Source organism: Nestor notabilis, unplaced genomic scaffold (assembly GCF_000696875.1).
Source record: "Nestor notabilis isolate BGI_N333 unplaced genomic scaffold, ASM69687v1 scaffold16381, whole genome shotgun sequence".
NCBI classification, from domain to species: Eukaryota; Metazoa; Chordata; class Aves; order Psittaciformes; family Psittacidae; genus Nestor; species Nestor notabilis.
Window position 1 is genome coordinate 1 of NW_009913676.1, and position 17,999 is coordinate 17,999.

Consider the following 17,999-nt stretch of genomic DNA (forward strand, 5'->3'; position numbering starts at 1 on the left):
AGCACCGGCCCGGTGTTGGCCTTGTCTGTGCGGTGACTCCCGGCAGCGATCCCGTATCTGAACGCTTCGTCGTTTTCGTTTAAAATCATCCCTCTTCGGGGCAGTCAGGGAGCGAGGCTGGCGGGGGTTTAAAAAAATCGCTGGGCGCTTGCGAGGGGGACGCTGAGGGAAATGGCTCACCCTGCAAGTCGTGCTGCGTCTCATTTAAGCTTCTGTTTAAAAGGAGTAATTACAAGTATTCAAAGGGTCGCTCGTTAGATTATTTTTAGGATTCACCATGCTTCAGTCCCATCACGGACTGCTGTGTGGTTTGTGGCCCAGTGTTGCTCTTTTAAAATGGAGCTTAGGTGCTTTTCTTCAGATAGTGAAGTGGGGACAGAAAACCTGTTAGTGGAGGGAATGGTAATTTTGTGAACTGTTGCTTAAAAGAAAGGAGAATAATTCCTGCGTTGTCATGTCTGATGATACCTTGTTGGAAGAGGACATTTGGGAGTACAAATCCATTAGGAAGAAAAAGCATCAGAGTAATGCAGAAAGCGTCTCTACACCTGTGCAGACAGTAAGTGATGGCAAGTGCCGGCCAAAAAGGAAGACAAATAGAAAAAGAAAAAAGTCCGTAGAAAAAACTGATCCCGTTCAGAAAACCGAGCAGGCATCAAGGCCGAATCAGGATGCGAATCCATGTGAAGATGACAGTAGTGTGCACTCCCAGGAAAGCACGAGCAGCTTGACGGACCAGAGCTCACAAAGTGCAAAGCCCATTTATGATGGATACTGCCCAAGCTGCCAGATGCCTTTCTCTTTGCTATTGGTCCAGACACCTCGATGGCACGTTGCTGAATGTTTGGACACTCCAGGATCCAATGAAAAAGGTATGCACAGAGTAAGAAAAAAGCCTTCAGAGAAAAGTTAAAAGGCTTCTCACATAATGTTGCTGTAAAACTTGGGTTTTCATATTTAGTTCAGACTCTGAGAGGGTCATTGGTATCATTTTTAGAATGTTATTACTGATCATTTATCAGTACTATTTTTGTGTGAGGTGGTTGGTTCTTTGTGAAGAACATGGAAATCTGACATGAATATCTCACATCAGAACCCGGTATCTGTAGAGTAGCGATAAAGATTTATGGTTGTTCAGCAAGCTCAGGTTTTAATAGTTTATTGAAGACATTGAAGGTGCATACTCACCGTTTTAAAATTATGGAGCCTGTTTCAATCACTAAGTCAATGTCAGCAAAAACCCTCCTTTGCTTAAGAGGGTTCTACTTCTCTCACTGAATTTCTTTCTCCTTAGGTATAAATTTTATTATCTTGTATCCATGTTGCTGTATAATTTGTCCAGTTGCGTATGGTTGGTTGGAAGCTGAAATCTTCCAAATTCTAATTTACTTGAAATGTTAGCTCCTGGTCTAGTATATTTTAGAAATTTTATACAGAATTATACATGATCATTCCTGTATCATAAGACAACACAATTTTGTTTTGAGTTCTGTTCAAGAGGGATAAAACTGATGCATTCCAGTTGCTAGTTTCATGTGGGGAAATAATCATGTCCGAACAGATCCAAGTGTTGGTGTAGATGAGGCCCTCAGTGATACGGTTTAGTGGTGGTCTTGGCAGTGCTGAGGTAATGGTTGGACTTAATGATCTTAAAGGTCTTTTCCAAACTAGTTGATCTCTATGATTTTATGATTCTGTGTTCTTAGCACACCTTGTAACTTTTGAAATAGCATACAGTCAGGAAACTTGAGTTAAGGCTCTTTTAGGTAACAGAGTCACTTTGCTTTTTACATCTTTGTAAGTTTCCTTGAAGTTTCTTCTTCAAGGATGAAGAGAACTTAAATTCACTTAGGTGTGAGTCCTTTAATCCTGATTTTGGCAGTGGTTTAAGATAAGGCAGATGGTTAACACCTCATTTCCATCTTCTACTCCCATAATTAACAGGTGAAAAATCCCTCTGATTGACATATGCACCTTAAAATCCTCCAACATTAGGCCAGCAGACTCTCAACAAAAAAGGCTTAGAGGATATCCACAGATTTTTTGCTGAATACTTTTTTCATAGAAGTAAAACCATGAGCTTTTTTTTGTTTTCTTTCATGTGTGACCCAGCAGACAATCTGAAATTGAATTTCAGGCTGACTCAGAACCAAGATTTCGTTTATTTTGAAACATGTCTACTGACCCTTTTTGGTGCTACTGCTGTGAGCTCATTGCTTGCATGTGAGACAATTTGAAACTGGAAGCCATATGATTACATTAGCACAGCATTGGAACAGGGTTTAGTACTCCTCTTGTCAGAGAGCTGTATTAATTCAGGCATAGTGCTGTATTAACAGCTGCTGTTTGGTTTTAGGTTGGAAGCATTCTCCTTTCTAGCCAGCTCAGGGCAGGAGGTCATACTTTTTACTTGTGCATTCTATCCTCCTATAGCTGCACTTATAAGAAAAAGCTTTTAAATTGTCTCATGTGTGATTTTTATTTTCGTAATTATGCCAAATTTGCAAAGATACTAACATGACTTCTCTGCTTAACTCTTTTCATAGAGTGTCCTGATGGTTTACTGTGCAATTCCACTATTCCATCCCACTACAAGCGTTACAGCCATTTTCTACTTGCAGCAAGCAGGGCAGGAGATTATCTTGTAGACTCTTTGTCAAACGCTTTGGAGAGGAAGATGACATGTTCTGCTGCTCCAAAGCCTGGCTGCTCCCCAGGTCAAGTAGAGCAAATCTCACAGAGTGAGAAACCACCTAATAATGTAAAAAATGTCCCAAATAATGACGGTACATTGAAGGTTCAGAGTTCACCACAAATGAAGTCTCTAAATCTAATCAGTGAAAGTACTTCCTCTTTTGCACATGTTCAGAAGCCTCAAGAGACTTTTCAGCATACACAGACCACAGATGATAGTTGTGATTTTGAATTTTATGACTTTGTATCCTCTCAAGAATGTGGAACGGGAGAAGATCTGTGTAGTGAGAAAGATACAAGTCAGCTCAGTTTACTACAGTCAAAAGCAGACTTCAGTGAGTGTGAAATTTCTTATTCTCCACTGAGCACTTTTGAGGAAAGTGAAGAGGAATCTGAGGAAGAGAAGGTCAAAATATCACAAAAGAAATTATTCAGAGACTGTAACCCTAAAGATGAAGATTGTAATTCTGCGATGTTTGAAACATTTGATGGACTTCTCTTGCAGCAGAAGCCTCAGTATGAGCATACCAAACCAGGAGATTCCATAACTGAAAACAAAGAGTGTGAGGAAGTTAAGCCATTGGACTATCTAGATCAGAGTGTTAAAACTGTTTCTCAGAGTCACAGGAACAGAAGGTTTTGTAATTCAACATGTGTAGATAATCAGCATCAGCAAGTGGCACTAACCAGTGATTCCTCTTCTCCTTTTAACTGGGGGGAGGCTGAAGAGCCTGAATTGATTTCCTCTGCTGCTAAATCAGGTGATACAGAGTCAGAAGATTCTGGTGCTTGTGCTTTGGATTCTGCATACCTGAGTTTTACTGAGACATCATCACTGCTAGTCAGAGAAGATGCTGGGTCTTTTCTGACTCTGAAGAGTAATGCTTTGGGGGAGCCAAGTAACATTTTAACTAATGCAGATAAAATGCCTGCCAATGCAGTTGAAAAAACAGCTTGCCAGGAGAGTTTGCAGTCAGTAGTGGAGAAAGAAGGAAACTTTAGTACCGCTGCTGTGTGCTTTCCCAGCCCCAGCTCTAAAACAGTAACGTCTCTTTCTTTAGCAAGTAGGAATGCCAAATCCACTTCTGCCAAAGAACTCAAACAAATGGACATTGGTGTTTTCTTTGGGTTAAAACCCAAAGTAAAAGAGGAAAGCAAAGAAGAGACATGTTTGAGTGAGGTAAAGCAGATACCAAGTTCAGTAACTCCCAATGGAAAGAGGCCCAGGCAGCAAAAAAGGAAAGCTGAAAGGTCTGTGGAAGATGTAGAAGCAGTTACAGAAAGTTTAACAAAAAATGGAGCCTTTGCAGATGTAAGTTCTGGTGGCCAACAAAGTTGGAGAAAGAAAGTTAAAGTATTATCTACTGCAGGTGAAGGAACAAGAAAAAAGCACTGCCCTTTCTACAAGAAGATTCCAGGTGAGAGAGAACTGTTGCTCTTTGTAAAGGTTAATTTTGGCTTGAGTGTTGGGTTGTGGTGTTTTTTCCAAAATTTAGATTTCAGTATTGTACACTGTTCATTGCCATTTAGATTGCAGCTCGTAATGAACTTTCTTTCCTCCATCTGAGTTGATAAAATCTGGCATAGGTGCAGATCTCCAGAAGAAGGTGATTGCAGAACCAGAGTTAGCAATGGCTGAAAATAGTGAAATAGTTATCTCACCAAAATGACTTCAAGGACTGACTTCTGAATGTTTTTGCCACAGCAAAAAGCAGTTTGGAAGGATGGATCTACTTTCTTAAATAATTTTGAATATGTTCCTTGTTAATATTCACTTCTAATTCCTGAATTTAATCTTTCACATTGCTTCAGTTGTGCCTGAAAATTGCAGTCAATAGCAATTATTTCCTTACACTAAGTTAAAAGAATTTAGTTCAATTTTGTATTTGAAATTCATAGTATTAGAAATATGATTCACTACTACTGTGAAAGGAAAAAAATGAAAACCAAGCAGGGGAGTTTAGTTAAGGAACCAGAGAAGAACTTCTCAGAATCTCCTCAAGCAGTTACATAAATTATATGCTGAGGGATCAGTGGCTTAAAGCTTCAAATCCTCACAGCTCTGTTTACCACCAAAGGGTTGTTTTTGTCTTAGGGAGATACTTGAGGAAGCCAAATAGAAATATATTAGTGATCCGAAGTGCAAAGCTGCTTCTTGAAGACTGACCTGTAAGTCTTTGTGGGGCTATACCAGTACCATGGCTTCCATGGGCTTAGAGAATTTTCCGTATATAGTAACTTTCAAGAGCAGGCTCCTATGCCTACAATGCAATTTTAAAGTTGTTTTGTTATTACCTGTATTATCTTTGTTCTGAATTTTTTTACTCCATTTGAAGTCTATTTGACTGCATTTTCTGTGGTATTAATGATACATATTTATCCCCATGGCCTGGGATAGTTCAGCCTCCCTGAGGTTTTGAGTCTGGTACCTCTCAAACACTTGGGCATTTTTTGGTTTGTGTTTTTTAATTAGCAGACAGCTGTGTTGTTTTTGGAGTTGCAAATCCATGAAGCTCTAACCTCAACCAAGTAGAGCCACTTCTAGTTTTAGAAGATCAGGAAAAATAATGTTAGATAACAAATATTTGACTGTCACCAGATGAATTAGTTTTATGGGCTATTTGGTGGGTTTAAGAAGGTGTGAAAGGACCATCTGTCAGTGTGTTTGCATTAAAAACAAATACATTTGCAGAGGAAAGGGCTATCTTCTGTCCAGCTCTCTTCATGCAACATCTTTATACAAACAGAACCTCACTGGAAGCATACAGTGGCAAATCAGTTGTATTTCATCTCAGCAGGTAGATTGGAAGCCCCCAGACTGCCTGCTTCAGAATTACGTTGGTTGATGAGAAACTGATCATGAGCCACTTCAGTGTACGCTCACAGCCCAGAAACCAACCGTGTCCTGGGCTGCGTCAAATGAAGCCTGACCAGCAGGTCCAAGGAGGTGATCCTGCCCCTCTGCTGTGCTCTCATGAGACCTCACTTGGGGTACTGGGTGTACCTCTGGTGTCCTCAGCATAAAAAGGACATGGAGCTGTTGGAGCAAATCCAGAGGAGGGACATGAGGATGATAAGGGAGCTGGAGCACCTCCTGTATGAAGACAGGCTGAGAAAGTTGGGGCTGTTCAGCTGGGCAAAAAAAAGGCTATGTGGAGACCTCAGAGCAGCCTTCCAGTATCTGAAGGGGGCCTACAAGGGTGCCAGAGAGGGACTCTTCGTTAGGGACTGGAGTGATAGGAGAAGGGGTAATGGGTTTAAACTTAAACAGGAGAAGTTCAGGTACTGTGAGGGTGGTCAGGCACTGGAACAGGTTGCCCAAAGAAGTGGTAAATGCCCCATCCCTGGCAGTGTTCAAGGCCAGGTTGGACAGAGCCTTGGGCGACATGGTCTAGTGTGAGGTGTCCCTGTTCATGGCAGGGAGTTGAAACTAGATGATCTGAAGGTCCTTTCCAACCTAAATGATTCTATGATTCTACGTGGTAGCATGTTTTAAGAGGAATAGTAAATGTAGAATAATAGAATGATTGCAATTTGATTACAAAATGTATTTTGTTAAGCTGTAGTTACCTGTTAAGATGTTGGTATTATAGAATCATAGAATCATAGAATAGTTAGGGTTGGAAAGGACCTTAAGATCATCTAGTTCCAACCCCCCTGCCATGAGCAGGGACACCACACACTAAACTAGGTCGCCCAAGGCTCTGTCCAGCCTGGCCTTGAACACTGCCAGGGATGGAGCATTCACAGCTTCCTTGGGCAACCTATTCCAGTGCCTCACCACCCTCACTGTAAAGAACTTCTTCCTTATATCTAACCTAAAGTTCCCCTGTTTAAGTTTAAACCCATTACCCCTTGTCCTACCACTAGAGTCCCTAATGAAGAGTCCCTCCCCAGCATCCTTGTAGGCCCCCTTCAGATACTGGAAGGCTGCTGTGAGGTCTCCACGCAGCCTTCTCTTCTCCAGGCTGAACAGCCCCAACTTTCTCAGCCTGTCTTCATACGGGAGGTGCTCCAGTCCTCTTATCATCCTCGTGGCCCTCCTCTGGACTTGCTCCAACAGCTCTATGTCCTTTTTATGTTGAGAACACCAGAACTGGATACAATACTCCAAGTGAGGTCTCAGATTTTAATCTACATGAACTTTCAGAAATGCCAGCAGAATGCAGGTAAATGCGTTCCATTTGCTTCATCAGTTGCCATCTGTGTAGGATGGCAGCTGAACAACAGGTACTTGTGATGCCTGTGAAAGTATGTGTGTGGACACTTTGTTGAATTTTTATTTTAGTAAGTGACAATCTTCTTTGTGACTGACTCATACACAAACCATGCTCATGTTTAAATGGCTCCTTCAACTGCATGCACTGTAACTGTATTAGCTTTTCATTTGGAAGAAAAAGAACAAAAGGAACGTCTAATTAGAAACTAGTTCTGAACTGTGCAAGTTTAAAAAGGAGCTTCACTTCCCTTTTTGCTTTAGGAACTGGTTTTACAGTTGATGCCTTCCGGTATGGAGAAATTGAAGGCTGCACAGCTTATTTCCTTACTCATTTTCACTCTGATCACTATTGTGGGCTCACAAAAAACTTCATGTTTCCAATCTACTGTAACAAGGTAAGGTTTTCCAAGATTACTAGATCTAATCAAATCTATATGCAACCGTAATCACTTTTATACTAGTGAAAGTAAACAGATCAGAGGTTCCTGTGTGTCTTGTGCTTCAGGCTGCTGAATGGCCAGGACTGCTGCTAGCTATCATATGTCCAACCAACTCTTCGTTACTTGTAACATGGTAGGGCACTTTGCCTCATCAGCCCATCCAGAAACTGCATCAGAAAACTTTCTGATGTACTTTGGAAGTCTCTTGGAATGCTTGTGTTCTGTGTTTCCCTTCCAGTAGGTGTTGAGGTGACTGCAGTCCTCTGTGATGGATCCAGGGCCTGTGACCTGGAAACTTTTCTGTTGTTTAAAAAAGGCTTTACCCACCCCCTCTTCTTGACTTGGCAGTCTGTAACAGATGTTATTCCCCCTTGTTTGCCTCCTTTCTGATTCTAGTCCATAGCCTGTTGGTGGGCTTTTAAAAGTTCGCTTTTTTTAAGACATCTTGCTTTCAGTTTGCTTTTTGAGAGGTGAAATGCTACTGAAAGGCTTGATTATACCCAGGATCTCATAGTTTCTCTCTAAGCCAAACAGTCTGGCTTTGAGAGCTTCTGTTTCTAAAATAAACAAAGACTTCTTTTAGATTTTGTTCCTATTCCATATTAAATCCTTTCCCTGTTGCAGGTAACTGGCAATCTGGTGAAGAGCAAGCTTCGAGTCAAAGAGGAGTATGTACACATACTGCCAATGGACACAGAATGTATAGTGGATGGGATCAAAGTGGTGCTGCTCGATGCCAATCAGTATGTATCATTGCATTTGTTGTGCAATACTTGTATGTATAGAATATTAAAGAGCTGTACATACACAGTTTATGTTTTCAAGATTTTTAGGTTTTAGTGGATCTGAAAAAATAAGAGTGAAAATACTTCACATTCCTGAGTTGACTTAGTAACATGCATTTTCACTTCAGAAGTGAATTAGGCATGTAGGAGCCTAAATTTCTTGCAAGTAATTATCTTTTGAAAGAGGTTAACTTTGAAGGAGAACTTAGGCTTTTTTGATCATTTTGTTTAATTTTGTTTGCTTGTAATGAGTACATAGTATTAACCACACATAGCTCCATAATTGTTAAGTTTGTTGAGAGGTTTAGTGATTTTTCTGGTGGTCTGGATGCTTTAATTTTTGGTCTCTACTTGGCAACATCCTACATTGGATTATCAGGTATGTCAGGTTCCTGTAGCTTCAACTGAAGATAGTGAAATCCTTAGTGAACGAAAAATGTGGTACTTTGGATCCCAGGAGAGACAAAACCCAGCCAACATTGTGAAAATTGAACTTTAAAGATAAACCTGTTGAAATCTGGAGCAAAATTTCTCCTGGATTTGGTGATAAAGGGTGAGATTCTTGTCCATTATGCTGGTACTGTTCAATAGCACCTGCCTTACAGCCCTGTGCTCTTTCTGTGCTGCCTCTTGGTACCTTATTTGACTATGGATTAGGGGAAGTGTGCTATCCGTAAAGTATCTATTGTCACACAGGACTGCGTCACAGCTGGTTTGAATATTGCTTATTGCAGGGTTTGTTTATGGTTAGAGAGATAAGATTCCATGAAGTCCTTTGAGAACCCTTTCTGGGAATGAAGGAAGCCTCGTTGCTTATGTAATTTGGACACTTCTCATTTTTCCTGTTTGTGTCTGATCCTCTGCTTCAATTTAAAAGGCATATAAACCCTAGGTACAAAGTTCAACTTCTTGGAGAGTTCACCAGTTCTGTCATTTGAGCTCTGATTCATGCCTTTTTTCTTGAGATTTCATTTATCTTTCACAGATGATTCATGTCCAGAATAGTCCCACTCTGGTTTTCCAGTCTGAGCTCTTGCCCTTCAGACAGCTTTGGCAAGGAACTGCAAAAGGTGCGATAGATTCACTGTGGCCAGTAACAGAATTGTATTTATAACCAGGGAATTCTGGATGGAGGATCATGTTTAAAGTCTGCAAATGGAATTAAAAGGAAATGCTTCAGTATGTACTGAAGGAATGAAGATGTATCTGCAAGAGTACAGTTCTCTTCCTCCTGGATAAGAATGCTGTTTCCCCTTTGAATCAAGTATAGAACTTCAGAGACTGCAACAGCGGCAGCATCTTTGTTGTACCTAGAAGACAGAGGATCCCCAAAAGGCAGTGAATGCTTGATTACTTTACTGTTGGTGTGTTTTCTTTTCTTTTCTTAACCTCAGCTGAGAACTCAAGTCCAGCTTATCTGTATCCATAAGATTAGCTTCAGAATTCCTTTAGAAATCATGAATTTCTAGCTAAATTAGGCTGCAGAGTAGCGGTGATTTAAAATGCTGTTCTCCACAGCTTCCTGCTACTGAATGTAGAGTAGGATATCTCTTAAGGTGGCTTATCACTCTGGAGAACTAACACAATTTGTATGGCGTTTTTTGTCTGTGTTTCAGTTGTCCAGGTGCAACTATGATCCTTTTCTGCCTACCCAATGGAACTGTCATCCTGCACACAGGAGACTTCAGGGCTGACCCATCTATGGAGCGCTACCCTGCTTTGAGTGGTCAACAGGTCCACGCTCTTTACCTTGATACCACGTAAGTTGTGTTGAATTTGCAGGTATTTTTTTCAATATAACCCTCTTTTCAGTTTAATAAGACTTTATATGAACCGAATAAATGTAAGTGTAAGTGACATTACTGTTTTGACACTTGTTAGCTCTATTTAGTGCTGAATAAAATCAGGGATTTATTTAAAGTCCGTGTATGTCTAGCTTGTTCATCTGTTATGCTATTACATGAGAGAATAGAAGTGGGTAGTAGAAAAGATGTTAAAGCATTTGCTGAAATGACATTGAGTGGTAAAAATTCTGGGAGACAAAACTCGGAGGTGAACATTCCGTGTATGAAATACGAGGTTCATGGAACACTGTTTTCATATGGATCCAACTCCATTGTGAAAAAGGCTGTGGGGGAATTCAAAGACTGAAAGAATGTTAAATGGTTCATTCAGTTGTCCAAGTTTTCAGTAGACCTTTCTCTGACTCATGTATATAAAATTGTTTTTCTGTGCATGGTGACTAAAGCCCAGCTGCAGACTTCCATTTCAGTTCCATATGTTTCTGCGAATGAATAATGCCTTATGGTATGGTTTGTGTGCATGACAAAAAATAGACCCAAGGATGTAATTAGTAAGTGATACAAATATCTAACTTGAAAGAGCACTTGGTATTTATATAGAGAAAAAACTGCAGAACTGAGTGTCAGTGGCAGACAAGTGAATAGTTGTAGAGAAAAGACTGGTACACTCAATGTGAATTTTATTGCACCGATTTCATCTGGGCTCCTCAATGTTTCTAATAAATAGATTGTAAGTAGACTGAAATGCTTTAAAAAGTAACATCTTTCTCATTACTTTGTTACTGTATGCATGCAGTTTTGAGGGCCCTCTTGGTAAATTCACGTCCTCTGTCTTGTGTAATGAAGTGGTGCTTCTTGTTTCCATGCTCCAGATACTGTAGTCCCGAATACACTTTTCCTTCTCAACAAGAGGTTATCCAGTTTGCTGTTAATACTGCCTTTGAGACAGTGACTTTAAACCCACGTACTCTAGTTGTCTGTGGCACCTATTCCATTGGAAAAGAAAAAGTTTTTTTAGGTATGTAAAAGTGTACTGGATCCAAAAACTAAATAAATGACTAAGTCAGTGTTAAAAGATATTTTCTTGAAGATAGAAAGAGTTACTTAGTCTTGATAATCGAATATTGTGTAAAGAAATTAAATATATATAATATATTTACTATGTAAAAAAAAAAAAAAAAACCAAAACCAAAAACCCTACTGCTAATATTTTAATTTTCTAATCAGTGAGTTTTAGCTTTCTGGAAGAAATCTTCCTGCCCTGTTTACAACCCCCCTGGAATATACAGAAGGCCAATTTGGAACGTATTTTATTGCAGTGAGAAAATGGCTAATGGCAATTAGATAATAATAATAAACAGAAAAGTGAGGTCTTTATGACACTTTTGTTGTTAATACTTTCATGTAGTCAAGAAAAAGCAAAGGAATCTAATTATTCTTGAACTTCTATTTTGATAACAGTTTTTCCTTCCAGGTTTCTATTATGTATTTTCCTGTTTATTTATAGTAACCAGTTTTAATGGAAAACATTTTAACAAAGCATTCCGCAAACCAAAGCACATCTTTTCTGACTTAATGAAAATCTTGTGTGCTATTCTTCACTTGGTTACAGCATTATAAAATAATAGAATGGTTTGGGTTGGAAAGGACCTTCAGATCATCCAGTTCCAACCCCTCTGCCATCTGCAGGGACACCTCACACTAGACCATGTCGCCCAAGGCTCTGTCCAGCCTGGCCTTGAACACTGCCAGGGATGGAGCATTCACCACTTCCTCGGGCAACCTGTTCCAGTGCCTCACCACCCTCACAGTAACGAACTTTTTCCTTATATCTAACCTGAATTTCCCCTGTTTAAGTTTGAACCCATTACCCCTTGTCCTATCTCTACAGTCCCTGGTGAAGGGTCCCTCTCCGGCATCCATTAGGAACCAACGTGATTGCCCAAGTGTATATTTTAGAGCAGGCAGGTATTTTTCAGTAGTAAAAACAATCCAGTGATCCAAGCAAAAAAATTAACTCTTAGAATTTTCTTTATCTGATTTCTTCCCAATTAATCCTAAAGCAATTGCTGAAGTTCTGGGCACAAAAGCAAGTGTGTCCCGTGACAAGTACAAAACACTGCAGTGCTTGGAGTCAGCAGTTGTGAATTCCCTCATCAGTGTGGACTGGGATGGTACTTTGCTTCACATCCTTCCCATGATGCAAATTAATTTTAAGGTAAGTTCAGAACATAAACTCTGTATTTTAACCTGCTGGCTTATCTTACTCTTGGCTCCTCCCAACCAGTGTTTGGTGCTTTGTAACCTCTTGTCAGATCATATTTATTTAGTGGAGTTTTGACATGTAGCAATACATTGAAAATGAAATGCAATTAAACATTAATAACTGTCTCCAAACATGATGCACAGAAAGTGTAATTCCACTTCAATGAGGTGCTTGTACAAGATAAGATGAGGGTTGTTCAAAGGGTTGCTCTTTGCGGGTCTTTTTGAAGTAGATTTGTGTAATGACTGCAGGATCTGTCCTGTTAGCAATTAATATGTAGTGACACGAAGTCCCTGTTTTCAGCCTGTCTTTTACCTGGTACAATGTAGGAAGAGACTAAAAGGATTTTCTGCCTGTCAGTCTCTGTTTTGAGGCAGCCCGTGAACATGGCCAACTTTGATGTTTCATAAAGGAATAAGGTTCTTCATGTTCTCAGTTCAATTTCCATGTATTTATGATCATATATTCATGTTCTAAAAGAATAATTCTTTCTCCTTGTCATAGAATCATAGAATAGTTTGGGTTGGAAAGGAATATCTAGTTCCTTAAGATCATCTAGTTCCAACCCCCCTGCCGTGGACAGGGATGCCTCACACCAGACCAAGGCTCTGTCCAACCTGGCCTTGAACACTTCTAGGAATGGAGCATTCACCATTTCTTTGGGCAGCCTGTTCCAGTGCCTCACCACCCTCACGATACAGAGCTTCTTCCTTATAACCTGAACTTCCCCTGTTTAAGTTTAAACCTATTAGCCCTTGTCCTGTTGCTACAGTCCCTGATGAAGAGTCCCTCTCTGGCATCCTTCTGGGCTGATGGTTTACATGGGGCTAAGGATACTTGAAAATGAATGCAAGCTCACACATAAACAAATGCACACGTTGAGTGAGTTGAAGGATACCTCATATAAACACACATGCTTTAGGGTTTTTTTTCCACACAATCTTCTTCTCTGATATTTGGAGCAAGAGCAAGTAAACCAGTTTATTTTAAGACATTGTTTCATGGAAGTTGACTTCAAATGCACATTTCAGTTGAGATTTGAGATGGTGGCTTTTTGTTGTGGAGAGTTTTTGTGGGAATTTCTTAGGAAAGGTGACTAGTTCCTGGAGGGGAAAGGTTTTTGTAAATAAACTGCAAAATACAGAATGGCATTAAGGCAAAGCACAAGGTTGGAGATTAAAGGTAACCTGAAAGAAAGAGAAAAACAATGGTTGCTTTCACCTTACAGACTTGGATTAATTGTCCTGCTTTGCTTCAGGCCTGCTGTGCCATCTCAAGCAAATCCTTCAGAGCAAGGTGGTATTTAGCTGCAGGGACCAGTCAATGTCAGAGTTGACCTAAAAAGGAGAAAAAGAGGCTTTATGGTTTGGATGGGAGCTGCAGGAAATGGAACTTAATATCTTAATGTTTTAACATTGTTCTATAATCTTTTCCATGGTAGGGCACAAAATGAGTAATGGCAACGTGTATGGATTTATTTTTAACATGTTGTGTTGTCTTAAACAGGAATATATTTGAGTTTCTTCTGCAGATTTTTGGTTGTTGTGGGATTGTGCTGTCACGTGTCCCAGCATGTATGGTGTGCTCACATAGCTGGGCTTTCAGGTAGAGGGTGTGATTATACCATGAGGATGTCTGGACAGCCTGGCTGCTCAGAGGCACTTGTATCATGCAGGGTCTTGCCTCTGAGAATAGGAGGTTCTAGACAAATCTGCAGCATGCTGGACCCTGGAAGGGACCAGGAAAGATGAAAGGCACAGTCATCTAGTGGACAATGTGGAGAATGTTAAATGCTTAAAGCTGAGTTCATGTTTTATTTCTGCTCAGCATCAGTAAATAGGAGTGCAGAAAAGGCAATGTTTTAACAATGAATTATCTAATCTCTTGCAATATCATCTTAGTTAAAGAATGATGAATGATATCATCCTGTTTTTACAGACCATGTAATTTTTGATGCCAGTTCCATGGTCTTGTCTTGTGCTGGATTATACAGGGTTTTTTTTCTTGAATTACTAGCTTATTACTGGGAAAGGCAGAATTTTTAAGTGATCCTCATTACTAAATGCCAATGGCTTCAATATCCTCTGGGTCTCTCCTACCTCTTCTCTTTTATTTGATCCCATAGCCCTCCTCAAAAACACAATTTACTTCTTAATTTGGGCTAATTTCCTGTCTCTGTAGACTTGCAGTTGAAACTACAAATCCATTAAATCCTTATGGGAAGATTCTCAGTCGTAAACTCAGATTCAGCCCTTATTTAGTAAACTAAGTACATCTGTGATCCTGTAGAATGCAAATAGCCAACCCCTGATGGTAGTTTATCCCCTAGAAGTTCCAGTTTTATGCCCTTTTTTCTTTGCCATGCTACTTACTAGTAGAAAACCCCCCAAACTTGTCTGTGCTCCAGGCTTGGCAGTTCTAAGAACTATAAGCATGATTGTACCAGCTTTAAAGTGAGATTTTCAAAAGTGCCTGTGATTGAAATGCACAGATCATTTTTTTATGACATTAAAATTGCTTCATTAGTGTAAATGTTGCACACTTGATTTATAACAAAATATGAAAGCAGATTAGCATTGGTTAATATAATAATCATGGTATTTGAAGTGCTGTATTTAGATTTCATTAGAGCAAGGGGAGCAAATACTTCAATTATTACCTTAAGATATGTTAATCTTCCAAAAATGAAGTGTGAAGGAGAATTTGACTGCTACGGTTACATCTGTCATCTAGTGAGGGCTGAACATTTGCAGTGTATTGAGAGTCATGGCAGCCAGCCACAATTCCTGCAGCTGAATGAAGCGTGTGTTGTGGTTGGATCTTTTGTGGTTTATGGGCCTGGTTTGATGGATTCTATATGTTGCTACTGGATGTTGTACTGAAGATGCCCTCAAATGTGGCAGTGTCACAGGCAGCTTTCTGCTTCCCTGCTTAAGTTTTCAAGTGCCTGACAGGTTAGTGATATGGTTTAGTGGTGGTCTTGGCAGTGCTGGGGTAATGGTTGGACTTGATGACCTTAGAGGTCTTTCCAACCTAGTTGGTTCTATGATTCTATCACAGCTTGTCTATCCCCACCTTTTGTTAACCAGTCTTTATTTTGTATTCCCCTTCTGGCTGCTGATAGAAAGTTTATGATTTTGAGTTCTGTAATCTTGTAAGGCTTTCAGAGGGAGACTGTGCCTTTAAGGTTTTGTACAGCACACATGAAACTGATTTTCTCTTTTTATAATAATACTGTTTGAAATAATACTCACTTTATCCAGGAATAGGACTGTATGTTCCTTAGGCTTCCCTTTCATCCTTTTCCCAATCCTAGCTTAACATTGAAGGCTAACTTAACAAATTTGGAAACCTTTTCAAGTTATCCTGAATGGAGATGTGCTAAAACATGGTTTAGTGCTCAGAGCCATGCACTGTACTCGACTCATGCACAGCTTGCTGTGAGTTTTTTGGTAGCTTAATTAACTCTGAGCACTTCTGGGCATAAGCAGATGTCAGGATCTCAGTGGCACTTTAACTGGATAGTTCTGCACTGAAGCAGACTTTTACCATCTTTTATCACCACTCAGCTGCCAGAGTGCTGACCTCCAGCTGAGAGGAAGAAATGGATGATTTGAGGAGCACAATCTGTAAGAGGATGTGATTATGCCTTACATACTCTGATCTGTAGTACATGGCTGTTAATACGGGCTTACTCAGATGAAGCAGTTGAGATTCTAAGGTGCAAGGTGCTCTGCAGATGTAAACATTTATCACTAATAATTCCAAAGCAGATGATATTTCTGTTAAAACATGACAATAAAGTTTAGTCTGAAGTCTCTCCATCATGAAAGCGCCAACCTTTAGACTAAAGAGCTATTTAATGGCATTCAGTATATGCTGTATTCTCTTCACAGGGCTTGCAAGATCACTTGGCTAAGTTTTCTGAGAATTTTGATCACATTCTGGCTTTCAAACCTACTGGATGGACCTACTCTGATTCATGCCTTTCTCTGGTGGATATCAAACCTCAGACAAGAGGAAACATCACCATATACGGTATAAGTGTGCTAAAGATTCATTTTGTGTGGCTGCTTTTTGTATTTTAATTCTGGAAGCTCCTACTGTTCTTTGTAATCAATGCTTTCTCTGATAACTCCTTGAGAAACTGAACAGATGGTCTCTCCAGGAGAGAGCTGTAAATGGAGTAATAGAGAACGCTGTAAATGCAGCTTTTCACATGTATTTTGCTCCTGTCCTCCTAATGCAGATAAAGGCTTTTATCTGATATAGGTAGACACTTCCAGGGGTGAAGCCTTGGCCTGGCTGATGCTGGTGGCAGTGCAGTTCCAGAGCCAAGATTTCATTCCATACCTTACTCATTTGTGAGAGGCTGTGGGTCTTCCTCTCAGTTCTCATTGGCAGGTGGAGTTGAATCTCTTGACAGTCATTTAACCAAGTGCTTTTGGTTTGCACTGATGAATGACTCAGTAACTTAATGCAAGGTAGGTTTTCCAGAAGGAAAATCTGGTGGTTCATTTTACTTTAGCTATAAACTTTAAAGCTCAAACAGGAATTAAAACCAAATATATATTATCTGAAGTATTCCTTAGCTGGAAGGCTTACAGAAGTATTTTGGCAAGGAGCTAAGCAGACTGACAGGTTGCTGTGATCTGTTTCATTTCAGGGATTCCTTACAGTGAGCACAGCAGTTACCTGGAAATGAAGCAGTTTGTGCAATGGCTGAAGCCACAGAAAATCATCCCCACTGTAAATGCTGGTGACTGGAAAGCAAGAAGCTTGATGGAGAAGCATTTTCGAGACTGGATGGTTGAGGGCAATAGGCATAAATAGATATAAGGAAGTATGTATATGTCAGAGGAGGTGGGCTGGAGTGGGAGTTGTGAGTTCCTGTGTGTTTTATTTAACTCCTTTTTCCATGGAGCTTTCTTTAGGGAGGATTAAGCTGCCATTCTCCTGAGAAACTTGAGTTTGCATTAAAAAAAAAAGGCACTTTGCTTCCCCATCTACCTACTACTTATTTTTAATATAACTTAACTTTTTTACAAATACATATTTCAGGTTATCTTTATCTTCCTCTCTTCTCCCAGTTCTTCATTTTCCTCACATTTTGGAGATGCCAAGATGTAAATGCTGGGGAAGAATCTACCTCCAGGTTAATCATTCCTGGAAAGGTCTATTGCAATAAATGAGACTATATTCAGCTTATGCCACATGCTGTCAGTTTAGGCTTCAGAGAAGCTGGTTTCATGAGGCAGAACTAGCTATTATGATTCAAATCTTGTAAACAAACTGTACGTTGTGAAAGGACTGGCTCAGCTTTTGCAGCACATGTTCTTCAGAGAATGCTTTTTATAAAAAGATACAGGTACCTATGTTCCACTCAAGATTTTCTGGTGTTTTTAAATAAAGAACTCCCATGAAGCCTGTGTGTCCTTTCTGAGCAAAATGCATTTCTTTTCAGATGCTACTCTTGACACTGTCCTGTAGTATCTGTGGTGAATGTGCTGTATGTGTCGCTCTTGCATCCTGGTAGTGCTAGTTCTCAGCACGTGCTCCAAGCACAGAAGAGGTTCCTCTCTATGTAGTTGCCTGTGGTTCATTTGGGTTTGCTGGGTTTTATACACAGGTTTGTTCCTCACATTCTGAAGAAACAAGAAAGGTAAATACCAGTTCTGGCAGCAGAAAGGTACGTTTCACTTTGCTTTTTTTTTTCCCTCTGAATCCTACCAGATGATACGTGCAGCTCTTTATCTGCTTGGTATTTATGATGCTGAAGTATGTGGTTGCATG

General features: G+C 40.0%; 1 protein-coding gene across 1 annotated transcript; it reads left to right on the plus strand.

Annotated features, from left to right (window-relative positions):
• Nucleotides 1-454: 454 nt before the first annotated feature.
• On the plus strand, nt 455-17,141 carry DCLRE1A (DNA cross-link repair 1A). Its single transcript, XM_010023307.1, has 9 exons — nt 455-872; nt 2,547-4,112; nt 7,175-7,308; nt 7,978-8,096; nt 9,755-9,898; nt 10,813-10,958; nt 12,004-12,158; nt 16,103-16,244; nt 16,873-17,141. The coding sequence occupies exons 1-9, from the start codon at nt 455-457 to the stop codon at nt 17,037-17,039; spliced, it is 2,991 nt and encodes a 996-aa protein (XP_010021609.1). The 3' UTR covers nt 17,040-17,141.
• The last annotated feature ends 858 nt before the right edge of the window (nt 17,142-17,999 follow it).